The following is a 12,339-nucleotide window of genomic DNA, read 5'->3' on the forward strand; positions in this document are numbered from 1 at the left end:
AGCCAATTAGCTGAAGTTAGGCTTATTCAAAGCCAACTTCCATGTTTTAAACAAACACTAACAATCGTATGAATTTACTGCTTCCTGTTGTAACTGTCAATATTTCAATTTCATCAAATGGAAGATGAAACTGCTTATAGTACAGATAGTAACCAGGATATTATCGTAGTGGAATTATTTAGCATTTTTATTGTCAATTTAGTTTTATAATTAATAAATTAATTTATAATTAATAGAACTGGTAAGGAAATCATATCTTCTAAGTTAATGTACCATTTTCTTTGTTGGGATAGTGAAAGGCCTAAATTTTAAGTTACTGAAGAGCTTTTATTTTTTATCTACAAATAAGAATAGCACTGGAAGGAGTAATGCAGATTTTTTTTTTTTTAATGCATTGAATGTAATTCAGTGCACTAAGATGTGCATATGCACAAACAGTACTTTGTTAACATAATTGTTAATTGCAATAGATGGTGAAAAATATGCTTTCTTTTCTTATGGGACCATAATCCTGGGAACAATCATGATGACAGCTTCAGTTCTCTCTGTGGTGGTAGGCAGCCATCATGGGTAAAAGCATCATTTGTGTGTTGTGTTTTATTAATCTGGCTGTGATCTTCTCTAAAGCCATGTTGCTACTGGTGGATTAGAGACTTTCAAGGCTGTGAATTGTCATCCCAAGCTGAGTGGCTGAAAACAGATCCTGAAGGCATGCTTGAAGTCATGTCCCTCTTACAGTCATGCGGAAACAGCATCTGAGTATTCCTGATCCCTGGCACAAAGGATGTGAAGGAAGAGCTTCTTAGGAAACAAGTGGAGAATTAGTATTATTTCACCTCTTTTACCCTGAGTCTTATTTTGTTAGCATGGTTTTTGATGTCTTCAGTTGATAGCCTTCTGAAGGGTTAAGTTTGTTTGTGGTGTTTTTTTGGCTCTTGTTGATCCTAGTGTTTTTTTTTGTTTGATTTTGTTTTTTTGAAACAGCGGTAATCTCATCTCATAAAAGTTAATTCAGCTATATTTAAAAGAAATGTTTTGTGTGAGATGAGATTCCTGGAGTTGCACACCACTTGAATTAATTGGGAGGTACCTCATTGACATTCTGGCCAACTGGAGTATCCAAGAGTACTTCATAATTCAATTATATTCTTCTTCTGGGACTCCAAGATTATACTGCAAAAGAGATCTGCAAAAAAAAAAAATCTCTCAGAATAAAGTTTTGTGCCTTAGTGTGGAGGCTTTTCTGTGCTGGTAGGCCAGCAGTGTGTCAGTCATGAGCTGTGGGCTTGCAGAGTTATTTAAATTTGGTTTTCAAAGGTATCCTCACCTAATATAGTGGTTGTATGAAGAGCCACATCTTAAAGCCTCACTTTGTAATGTTTGTCCTCTGAGTGCTATTTTAAATATGTGATGCAAGTATATTGCAAGTGTGCTGTAATCCACTGGACTGTAGGTCCTTAGGTGTTTTACTACCTTTTAGTACTCTTAACTGAGACTATTGTGTTCCTAAAAAGTCCTTGAGGAAGCAGGAAATAATATAGCTTATTAGGACCCCAGCATGTGAAGTAAGTTGTAAAATTCTGTTTTGCTTGTTTTAATAATGTTGTTTTTCACTCCAGAGCACTGCTTCTTTATTTTACAATCAAGTTATCATCTTAGTATGATCTCTGGAGCAATGCTTAAATGTAGTGAAATACAGATTTCAGTATTACTGTAGCCCAGTGCCTGAGGAATGAGTCAGGTCTCACTGTTGTTCAGTGGTAGTGGAGGGAGTGGATTCCAGCAGTGGCTCAGATCAGGGCAGGTAGGCTGGGCTGGCTGAAGACCTAAGCTGCCCAGGACATTCCCCTTGCATGAGGTTGGCCCTTATACTTTGAGAAATCAACAGCAAGGTGAATCCAGGAGCCAGGCCTCCTGGTGTCTGGCATAGTAGTAGTGGGCAGTTCTGCTGCTGCTGTAACTCATATAGTGCAACTGGAACAGATGAAGCTTTTACTGATCAAGAGAAGAGGTATTTCTGTTTTGTAAAATTCATAGAAATGACTTTCACACCAAAAGATTTGTTAGCAGAATGCTAGCATTAATTACAGACAGAATGGTCTGTTTACTGGCTTGAGATTCTCATTTTTTTTTTTTTTTTGACAGATGTGTAGATCAGCAACAGAACTTTGACGCTGGATGTTTTCCACTAACAGATGTGATGCATCTGCTGTTTTTTGGCTTAACAGCAACAAGAGTTAAGGTTTTTCCTCTTCTCTCATTAGAAGGTGTCAGGCAGGGAAGGCAATATCCCAATCCTTGTCCAAAACAAACAAACAAGCCGTTTGAAAAGGAAAGTAGGCCTTTGGCCTAAAGGAAGCCATCTGGCATAGCACTGTGGGAGTACACCTGAACTGCACCTGTAACACAGGCTTCTAAACAGATTTGGGCTTCTGTCGTCTTCATGATACACACAAACACTGTCTCTTTGATTTGGAAGTTCTTTAAGCACAGGTTAGTGTACTTATGATTGAACTGAGCTTGGCCAGCATTGTCTGTTTCGGGCCTTTGCTCACCCTGCAGTTTCCTTAGAACAAAACATTCCAATCAATGTGCCCAACCTGCTGCTTGTTTGGGTGGTTACCTCTGGGAAACCTGAGGTGTAGGCATGAAAGGATTAAGCTGGTGGTGTAATAGGGGGAAATCGTGATCTGTGCTCTTCAAGTTACCACAGAAGTGGTACAAAATACTGTGCAGGCAGCACCCTGCATAATGCAGGGCTGTGCTGAAGTGGACCCATGTTTGGGATCTGCATGTACCTTAGAGCAGGGAGCCTGGTGGTATGTCCTGAGAGGCACACAGCTGAGCAGAAATGCTGACTAGATGTTGCTGCCAGGCTACAGACCTGAGTATGCGGTGTCAGTGCAGATAATGTTTTACTGGGTGTGCAAATTCACATCAGTTCTAACCCTGCCTATGCTTAGTGTTCTCTGTGTCCATGCAGACCAACAACTCATGAAGCTGTATTGTCCTGTTATTGTTTCCCATTAGGTTTCAGCTATAAATTTAATATCTACGCTAGGATAACACTTTATACTAACTGATGTGCTCAGTGTAGGATGGTTGTGATATGCTAGCTGAAGGGGTTATCTCTTAATAGGGAGCGTAAGATTTGCTTTAGTCTGTTATTTCATGCATTAAAGCTACAGCTTGATCTTCTTAAAGCTTTAAGAAGATCATCGCAGCGTGTGTAAAAGCACACTTTGTTTTTGCTAGCATAGGAGAGGACATAAAGGCAAGAATATCTAAAAACACTAGTACAAAATAATCATTTAGATGAAAGGAACACTTAGAAATAGTTTTGGTTTATCTGATGATAAGGAGTTCTTTGAAATATGTTAGGTAATAAAGTGAATTTTGTTTATTTACTTAGAACTGTAAATGCAACAAAGACAATACGTGCATTTCCATAAAAATAATTGTGAGAAGATTCAATTGACCAAAATGTCAAGCCGTTTTTCTCCTTGACAGCAGGCAAATATTGACAGCTGCACCAGAATAAAACCTGCAGAGAGCGGAGGTAAACTTTTACCTCATCTTATTTGGTTCATTTTAAAAAAAACAAAACAACAAGCTCATTGCTCACTCTTTTGCCACTTGTAGAGCAAATAACACAAGAGTGCCTGTCCTGCAGTCTGCAGCAGGATGATGCTCACAGCTGAGAGCTCTTGTGCTGGTGGCATTTGTCTGCTTGGTGCAGTAGGGGAAAGTTGTGTCTACCGTTACATGTAGGGAGAGTGGAGCCTGAGGGATTATTAGAAGCAGGAACTTATTAGGATTGCAAATGTAAACTATATTACATTTGTTAATTTGTAAAGCTCACTGTAGTGCTGTCAAATTGCTAATGGCAAGCTTTTTGTATCCCAGAAGATTTGCACTTTTTTTTCATTCTGTTGCTGTGAAGTATGTTTAGTCACAGTTCGGTGCAGTGGAGCACCAGGGAGCCCCAGCAGTATCCTGAAGGGCTGCAGAGCTGCAGGCCATGTGTGACCAGCAAGTGAACCTTGCCCAAGTTCCAGGCAGCCCCGTGCTTCTCCCTCAGTGGGATGGTTTTCTGCTAGGGATAGAGGGAAGAGAGCAGTTGAGAACTGGAGTTGATCAGTTGTTTGTTTCCCTGTGTCTGCGTTTTCTCCTCTACAGGGAGATGTGATTTTTTGCTGTATGAGGAGAAGCTAGCACTGCTGGAAACTGCAAAATGCCTCAGAGCAAGGGGACAGCAGGTCAGAGCAACCACACGTAGGTGACACAGTACTCCAGCCTGAGGAACTGATGAAGCTGTGTGGAGGAAAGCCTTTCTCTTGTGCATCTGGCTTGGTCTAGCTCCACTTGTGCTCACACAGGTGAAAAGGTGCATGCTGGTTATAGCAAAGGAGAGCACTCTCACACTTCTTGGCTTTTCTCTCATGTGTTGGCATTTGCTATTCATTTAGGCACATGTAACAGGTTCCTTTTTACTACTTCAGTTTTTAGCTTGGTCATGTTCAATGGTGTCTCATTCGTGTGATCACATGAAAACAATAGTGGCAGTGAGAGAGATGGGAAGCAAAGGTCCAGGGGTCCAGCAAAGGGGTGCAGGAGCCTTTCAGGAGATGCTTTCATTCATTCAGCTTTGATTAAAATGCTCGTGTTATGTTTTTCCCTGCTTATAAAACAGACTAAGTAGATTGGACTGCTGAAATAACAAATCCTACCCGAGTTTTGACGTGAGCAGGGATTCCCATTCCTGATTTTCTGTTTGGGCAGTGGTGCAGTTCAAAAAACAAAGCCAAAAGGAAAAGTAATTCTCCCTCCCCATAACACATCCTGCTACTGAGCCTTATCGGTTTTCCATAAACACTGAAGGGAGACTGCATCTTTTGGCAACAGTGTTGGCTTCGGGGTTGTTTATGGGTTGTTGTGTGGTTTGGTTTATTTTCTTGTTTTTAGTTAAGAATTCAGTGAACTGCATTTGTTGAAAGTAGAGAGAAATCTGCTTTGCTGTTTGAGTGATTTGGGGAGTTCACACAAAACAACACATCTAAGTGATAATACACATGGTCACCCGGTCTTGGAGAAAAAAGAGCCTGCAGTTATCCAAAAGTGATATTTGGTCTGTTTCATTTTGCCGTGCAACTTCATCCATATTTTGAGTAAAACCCATAATTTTCTTCTTTTAGCCACCAGTTTCCCAAAAGCATTTGTATGTGCTCTGTATTTGTAGCAATGCTCAGAGCACCATGACCAGACCAGTCTGCTCCTACTTCTTTGAGACCAACAGCAGCAGAGTTGTTTTCACTGAGTCCAAATGCTTGTGCCTGCAGATACAGAAAATAAAACAGAACTGATGCATCTGGGATCTTAACACCTTCTAGCTAATGCTTTAACAGAGAGGAGCCTGTATATGCATACTCAGTGAGGATTACTGTCAACATATGAATGATAACTGAAAGGGACAAAAGAAGGCTTAAAAATATTGAATGTTTTCTTGCTTTAGATGTCATTCCTGGAAAATGCTCGTGTTGGTATCTGAATGTTCTGTTTCTGCTGGGCAATGAGATGCAGTACACACAAAAGACCTTTTGATTTCTCAGCGTGGAGAAGCTGTGTGGGTTAAAGATGCCAAAAAGGACTGATAATGTCATCAAGAGTACTCTTAGAATTGCTGTCCTTATAGCTTATCAGACCAAAACACTGAAAAACTTTTGGACCCTTCTAAGCTTAATGTTGAAAAGAAAACGAGGTACTACTAACTTGTTGTTTTCTTTGGAGTCAGTGCTTTAGGAATTATTTTAATACGCAGGCTATTACAACTCAGTGATATATATATTATTTTTTTTTCCTTAAACAGAAAAAGCCACTGTCCTCTATAATAAAAGAAGTCTGTGATGGGTAAGTTCTGCCATATACTGTGGTGTAGATACTGTACCTCTTTCAGTTATTAAATCAACATGGAGATAACTATTCTGAGGAAAATTTAGGTATTCTTTGTTACAAGTCATTAGGTATTCAGCCTTGTAGTTGTATTATCTTTGGACTTTGAATTTATAATGCATTTTGGATCAACTAGCTGCAAGATGAGGCTCCAAACAAAATGTTTCCATCATATGTGGGCAGTTCATTTAGCCAGTTTGTTGCTATTCTACACAGAGATGCATTTTTACCATCCTCACCTAATAGTTTTGGTCCCTGCATCTCGTAGGTGAAGGAACTGCTGCCCTGGCTGTGGCTTGGATTTTCAAGCACTGCACAAATATTGTTTCAAGCAATTGCTACCGTAGAGGAGAAGCCAGTTTACACTTACCAGATTGCTGCTGAATTAATAAGATAGTGGTTTGAGCAATGTTATACGTAAACTTAGCACTACAGACATTGGGTATTGTAAAAGCCAGCATAAAATCGTGGTACTGTAAATGTTTTTAGTAATCTAGTGATATAACTACAAGAAAGGAATTACACCTGTTTTGTTGTTTGTTGTTGTTTGTTGTTTTTTTTTTAAACAGGTTTGGAATGAATATCAGATCCTTATCAACTTTTTTTGGAGCACTGAAGTGTCACTGTATTGACAAAATACGGTTTTGTTTCAGTTATGCAAAGGGGAAATATCTAATTTATGGGATGTATTTGTACTGAAGTTTTCCCTTTGTAAAAATACATACTTTTTAATTTTGGAGCACATCATTTAGAACTACGAATCAGTATGAGAAATACATGGGATGGGCAGGCATTTATTTGATCACAGTCAAGTTATGCAAAGGATATTTTTTTAATCTTTGAAATTTCATTTTGTAATTGATTTATTTTCATTTTTTTTTTAAGGTGGTCTCTTGCAAATCACGATCAGTTTGCACTGCAGCATGCTGATAGTTCTAACTTCTACATCACAGAAAAGGTTGGTAAATCATTCAGCACAACTCTTGCATAGTCTACTAAAATATTTGCTACAATTTATTTTAGGCTAACATACATATAAAAAAAAAAAATAGTTTTTTTTCCAGAATGTGATACCAGTGAGGGTATGTGTACCGAGAGACCTAGTCTAATGGTTTTGCACTGATTTCTTTTGTTAGGAAAGTTGAAATAAAAGGTTGAATGTGCAGAGGCCCTCGTGTCTATCAAGTTTAATCAGTCTTCAGCTCTGAGATCTCAGCTTTCATATTTGTTCACGTTTAGTATTCTGCTGAAAAGTTGTGTGCAGGAAATTGAAATATGTTAAACGTGAAGGGCTCCTTGAAGTCTGAGGAGAACTTCAGTGCATATTGCTTCCCTCTTTGGCTGCTTACGTGGAAATAAGCTTTGATGACTGTGTAATATTTGCAACTCCTTCATGCCTGCTGCCTTGTCTCTTTCCTCCTGTGTGTATTCTATTGCTGCCTTTTTTGTCCCCAGATAGCATGGCAGTGGATGATTCATGAAGTGATGCAATGATTTCAGCACTGAGTAGTGAAATGGCTGTAGCTGTAATAAAAATGGAATGTCTAGTCTGAATAAATGGGACATACTCATATGAATGAGGCGAAGTAGTACATTCATTCCTAGCATTACTGATAGAAATGTTGAAATTGCACAGACACATACACACACACTAATTTGTTTGGGAGGTTGCACAAGATTGCTGCAGAGGATGTGTGCTTGCAGCCCAGAAAGCCAACTGCATGCTGGGTTGCATCAAGAGGAATGTGACCAGCAGGTCAAAAGAGGTGATTCTGCCCCTCTACTCTGCTGTCATGAGACCCCACCTGGAGTATTGTGTCCAGTTCTGGGGCCCACAACACAAGAAGGATATGGAGCTGTTGGAGTAAATCCAGAGGAGCACCATGAAAATGATTAAAGGGCTGGAGCACCTCCTCTTTGAGGACAGGCTGAGAGAGTTGGGGCTCTTCAGCCTGGAGAAGAGAAGGCTCTGGGGGGACCTTACAGCAGCCTTCCAGTACTTGACTGGGACCTACAGGAAAACTGGGGAGAGACTTTTTATAAAGGTATGTAGAAACAGGATGAGGGGAAATGGCTTTAAAGTGGTAGAGGGTAGATTTAGACTGGATGTTAGGAAGAAATTCTTTACCATGAGGGTGGTGAAACACTGGAACAGGTTACCCAGCAAGGTTGTGACTGTCCCCCTCGGAGGCATTGAAGGCCAGCCTGGATGGGGATTTGAGCAACCTGGCTTAGTGGGAGGTGTCCCTGCCTGTAGCAGGGGGGTTGGAACCAGATGATCTTAAAGGTCCCTTCCAACCCAAACCTTTCTGTGAGTAGATCTATGACAAAGAATGTGATTCAGAAGCTACTGATGTCAGCATGAAGATCCCCTCAGAGTTAGAAGTTTTTGAACTAAATAGGCCTGAGCTTAGCTATATAGAAGCAGATACCTCTTGAACTGCTTTGTTATCAGTTCAGTTTTTGTTTGGTTCAGTTTTTGCTTGGCTCAGTTTTAAACTGAGGAGTGATTTGGTTTTGTTTTGTATTTCACTGTAGTTTAGGAACTGCTAAACTCAACTGAGACATGAATTGCAGCAAGAGAAAAGCTACTTCTTATCCCCACCCAAGAAATAAAGGGAACTTAGACACAGTGGAGCATTTAGAGAAACTAAATTTAGCAAGATTACTAGAGCAGTTGCTCATAAGATAGTTCTGCTTTTATTTATTTTTTTTCTCCAGCAGTCCATTTTTTCATTTAACTGATTGTCACCCCAGACAACCTTCGCAGCAAGTCATAGTCTGTTTTTGGGATCTCTCCCTCCTTTTTTTTTTTTTTTTAATCTCTTTTCAAGTTTCAGTTGACAGACATTCCATGACAAGGAGAACTATTGAAGGAATTCTTGACTGCTGCATTTTTCCTCTACCCAAATTAAACATTGAGGCTGCTTTGCTAATTTTCCTGATTTGTGATGCAACATTCTTCAATAAGCTAGGCACAGCTGAACTTGCCTGTTGGTGTTTAGACTCTGGATTGTAGTGTATATAATTCCAAGAAGAAGGGTTGAGCAAATACTCAGATTTGTTGAAGGAATTTGTCCCGATACAGTCAGAGGAGCCTTTCAGGCTTTGCCTTCACCTTTGGTGAGCAGGATCCTGTGGTTTTGGAGAAGATAGATGTTTACTGTTCTGCATAAAAAGAGGCGTGATGCTTTTGCCAGTGTTTGACTTACAATGAGGGTGGGAAAGGGTGGTCTTCTAGAAGAGGTTTGGGCACACAGCTGAGAGGACTTCGAGTTTTGTTTATTCCCTACTGAAAATATGCAGTGGCTGAGTCACATAAATAAGAGAGAAGAGCTCTAAATGCCACCAGTATTACTCAGATGTCTGCGACTTTTATTAGATATTGCTCAATGTTTATCACTGTTTGTTGGATTGAGGCTGTGAAGAGAGGCTTCTATAGGCTGTCACCCCTTCTGCAGACTTTCCTTCGTTTGTGTATAGTGAGATATTGTTGCTTTCTGAATTAAAACATGAGAAGTGCTAGGTATGAGGACAAACGCGTGTGCTTCAGTGAAGCTACAGCACTAATGACGAGGCCATGAAAGAAATGTTGCTTTAATTTACCTCTTACTAGGAGACCAGCAACTCTTTTGCTGCAGCTTCTGTTAAGCAAATATTTTTAAGGCTCTCAGAGATTAACATAATGGCACTATGTGTAAGTCATGTTACTGCAGAGCCTGGGTGACTCCTAATTTGAGGCCTTCCAGTTAGAAATGACTTTTAAAAAATACTATCATACTTTTCTTTCTGGTAGTTTTAAACAACTTAGTGAAATGTTGTACAAGGTAACTAGAAACTTGAAGTGAAAATACTATACAGCTTAAGACTGTCAGCTCATGGCTTACAATTACTTATGTTTTTGGGTGGCAAACAGCGCATCTGTGTTTTGGTTGTCATATGCAGAACTCTATCTTTTGTAGCTGACCTATATTTCCTGATTATACCGTACATAAATGAAAATAACACCCAAACAGTTCTGTCTCTTACTTTTTATTTATGGCTGTACTTGGAAAAATGCCTCTACAGGAGTAGCAATAACTCCTTCAGACTGCATAAGGGCAATCTTCTAGCAAATCTTGAGTCAGGCTGTGTTTCTTCTGGAGGTGAGTCTTATCTCAGGAGATGCAGTCTGGACAGCTTCTCCAGGGTTTGGGTTTGGCTAAATCTGTGAAAGGGCAGTTGAAAGTGTTAATTATGTATTTTTGGCAATTTTTTTTTTTAATTAGAAATAAAAAGTTGCATCAGCAAGAAAAGCAAGTAGACACAGCTTCTAAGCTTGAGCCTAGCTGGCATTTTAATCAAAATCTGTTTGACTGTTATTGCATTGTGATGTGCTTCTCTTTATAAAATGCCCTTGTTGTCAGGAATTGCCTCTCTGAGACAGGTCAGACATCGAAAAGCCTGACTCCTGAATCAGGATCTCATTGTTCTAGGTGCTACATAACAGAATAAAAGTCACCTCTGCTTCGATCTGTCCAGGTTGTAGTTGAGCAGAGGCTTGTATGCATCAAATGGAATAACTCAGGAACACTTATAGCCTTGGCAAGCTCAGTTTTAGAACAGAAAATGCTATATGAAGAATAGAAAATGACTGTATAATTGTGCTATGTGGTTTTCTGGGCTAAAAACCCTAACTTGGATTTCTGCCCACTGTACTCCTTTACTGGCAGAACTGGGAATCCAGAGCCGGACAGCCAAGTGACTCCACACAGTGCATTTCAGGGTGAGCCTGATCTTCACGTCTTAAGATGGACATGGTAGTGTCAGAGAGAATGCAGAGAAAGGTTAGTGAAATGAGCAAGGAATTTGAGCAGCTGCCTCACAATGCAGGGCTTCCTTTAACATCTGCAGTACAAAAAAAGTGAATGCTGAGGAAACACGAGGGGAACGAAAGCAGTTAGATCATGAGCCTGAACAGCATTTGCTACTCCTACAGCTGAAGAAAGAATATTAGGTTAGATGTCAGTGGCAAATGACTTAAGTTCATTTTTAGTCACTAAAAGTTTTAATAAGATGAGAGTTAAGAGAAAGAGGTAACGATCAACATCGTGCTTCTTGGCATGACAGGGCTGTACAGTTTTAGATTAACTACCTCAATATTTCTTCTATAGTAATGTTTATTTTTAAGCAGATTGCTGGTAACAGGGAGACTATCTTATGGATTTTCACTTCAGAATTTAAGGATAGCATTTTCCTTGGGGGAAGAAGGAGGGAAGCACTGACATTTTGGATGAGTGGAAGCTTCCTGCGTGCTGTTTACCTATCACTATTCAAAGATTACAGAAGATAACAAGTAAAGCAAATTATGCCCATGGTATGGAAATAGCATATACCTAATACTGTCCAACTCTACAATCTGTAAATGGTGCAGTTCTGCATATAACCCTATAGTGGGTGGGTTACCAGTGCTTTTGTTACGTTAGATCTGCAGCCATTCAGCAGCATGATCAGTCATTTAGTCTGAAAGTTGGCTGTTCTTCCTCAATTCATTCACCAAAAAAAAAAAATAAAAAAAAAAAAATCCAGAGCTTGCTTTTGTCATAGCCATGATTGGAAATAACTTACCTTCCAGCCATGCCAATACTAGGATGCGAAGGAATGGAAGGGAGTGAAGAAAGAGAGGACGGGGAAAAGAAAGCTCAACTGCATTTTTTTTCTCTTGAAACCTACAGTCACTTTAGCTTGAATGCTGGTGAAACCAGAAACCACATCCTAAAAAAGTCCATACTTCGCATGATTTACTCATTTTCAGGTGAAGTCACCTGCAAAACCCCATCATTAAATACCTCTTACTGCGTAGAGCAACAGTGCTGTTATGTTATGAGCAGACATCCTTCTGATGGATTAAAAAAGAAAAGGCAAAAGTTATTTTTAACCTGTGTCAGTTCCCCAATTCGAGTAACCACAGACGGTTGTACCCATAACACGGAAGTGGGAGGCAGATAACAAGCAGCACCGTCGTCCTCTGAAAAGAGCATAAGAGCAGCACCCTGCAAACTAGACATCAGGAAAGATAGACTTAGCTGGGCACATCCTGTTCCTGGTGAGATCATGTGGGGAAATCAGAACAGGGAAGTGAAATGGACAATAAAAATAAAATAAAATAAAATAAAGTGAAAAGGGCTTGTCGCGTTGAAATTAGTTTTCTGATGCAGTTCACTCAGTGCATTCATGCACAGCACCCTTGATGGCTAGGGCAGGAGCAGTGGCTCCTTATCAGGTGCTGTTGTTGAGAGAAATTGATAAAGACCCAAACTAGGATGATGGTTTGCAGTCACTTTTGACAATTGGAATCGTAACTTGTTACGATAAGGTGAAGTCTTGCTTTTTAGTCTCTTGTTCGTTCCC

At 39.9% G+C, this 12,339-nt stretch overlaps 1 protein-coding gene across 10 annotated transcripts in view; it reads left to right on the forward strand.

Moving 5' to 3' along the window:
* Window positions 1-12,339, forward strand: part of ELMO1 (engulfment and cell motility 1) — a 291,425-nt gene that overhangs the window by 51,198 nt on the left and 227,888 nt on the right. For 9 of the 10 annotated variants that reach the window (XM_085226590.1, XM_085226589.1, XM_085226588.1 and 6 more), the window contains 2 exons: window positions 5,867-5,907; window positions 6,835-6,907. In XM_085226590.1, coding sequence (XP_085082716.1) covers window positions 5,867-5,907; window positions 6,835-6,907 — 114 coding nt within the window. Of the gene's footprint in view, window positions 1-5,866; window positions 5,908-6,834; window positions 6,908-7,668; window positions 7,995-12,339 lie in introns of those variants that run through there. The other variant, XM_085226596.1, reaches the window with a different exon arrangement.

Source organism: Meleagris gallopavo, chromosome 6, assembly GCF_905368555.1.
Source record: "Meleagris gallopavo chromosome 6, MGAL_WU_HG_1.1, whole genome shotgun sequence".
In the NCBI taxonomy this organism is placed as follows: Eukaryota; Metazoa; Chordata; class Aves; order Galliformes; family Phasianidae; genus Meleagris; species Meleagris gallopavo.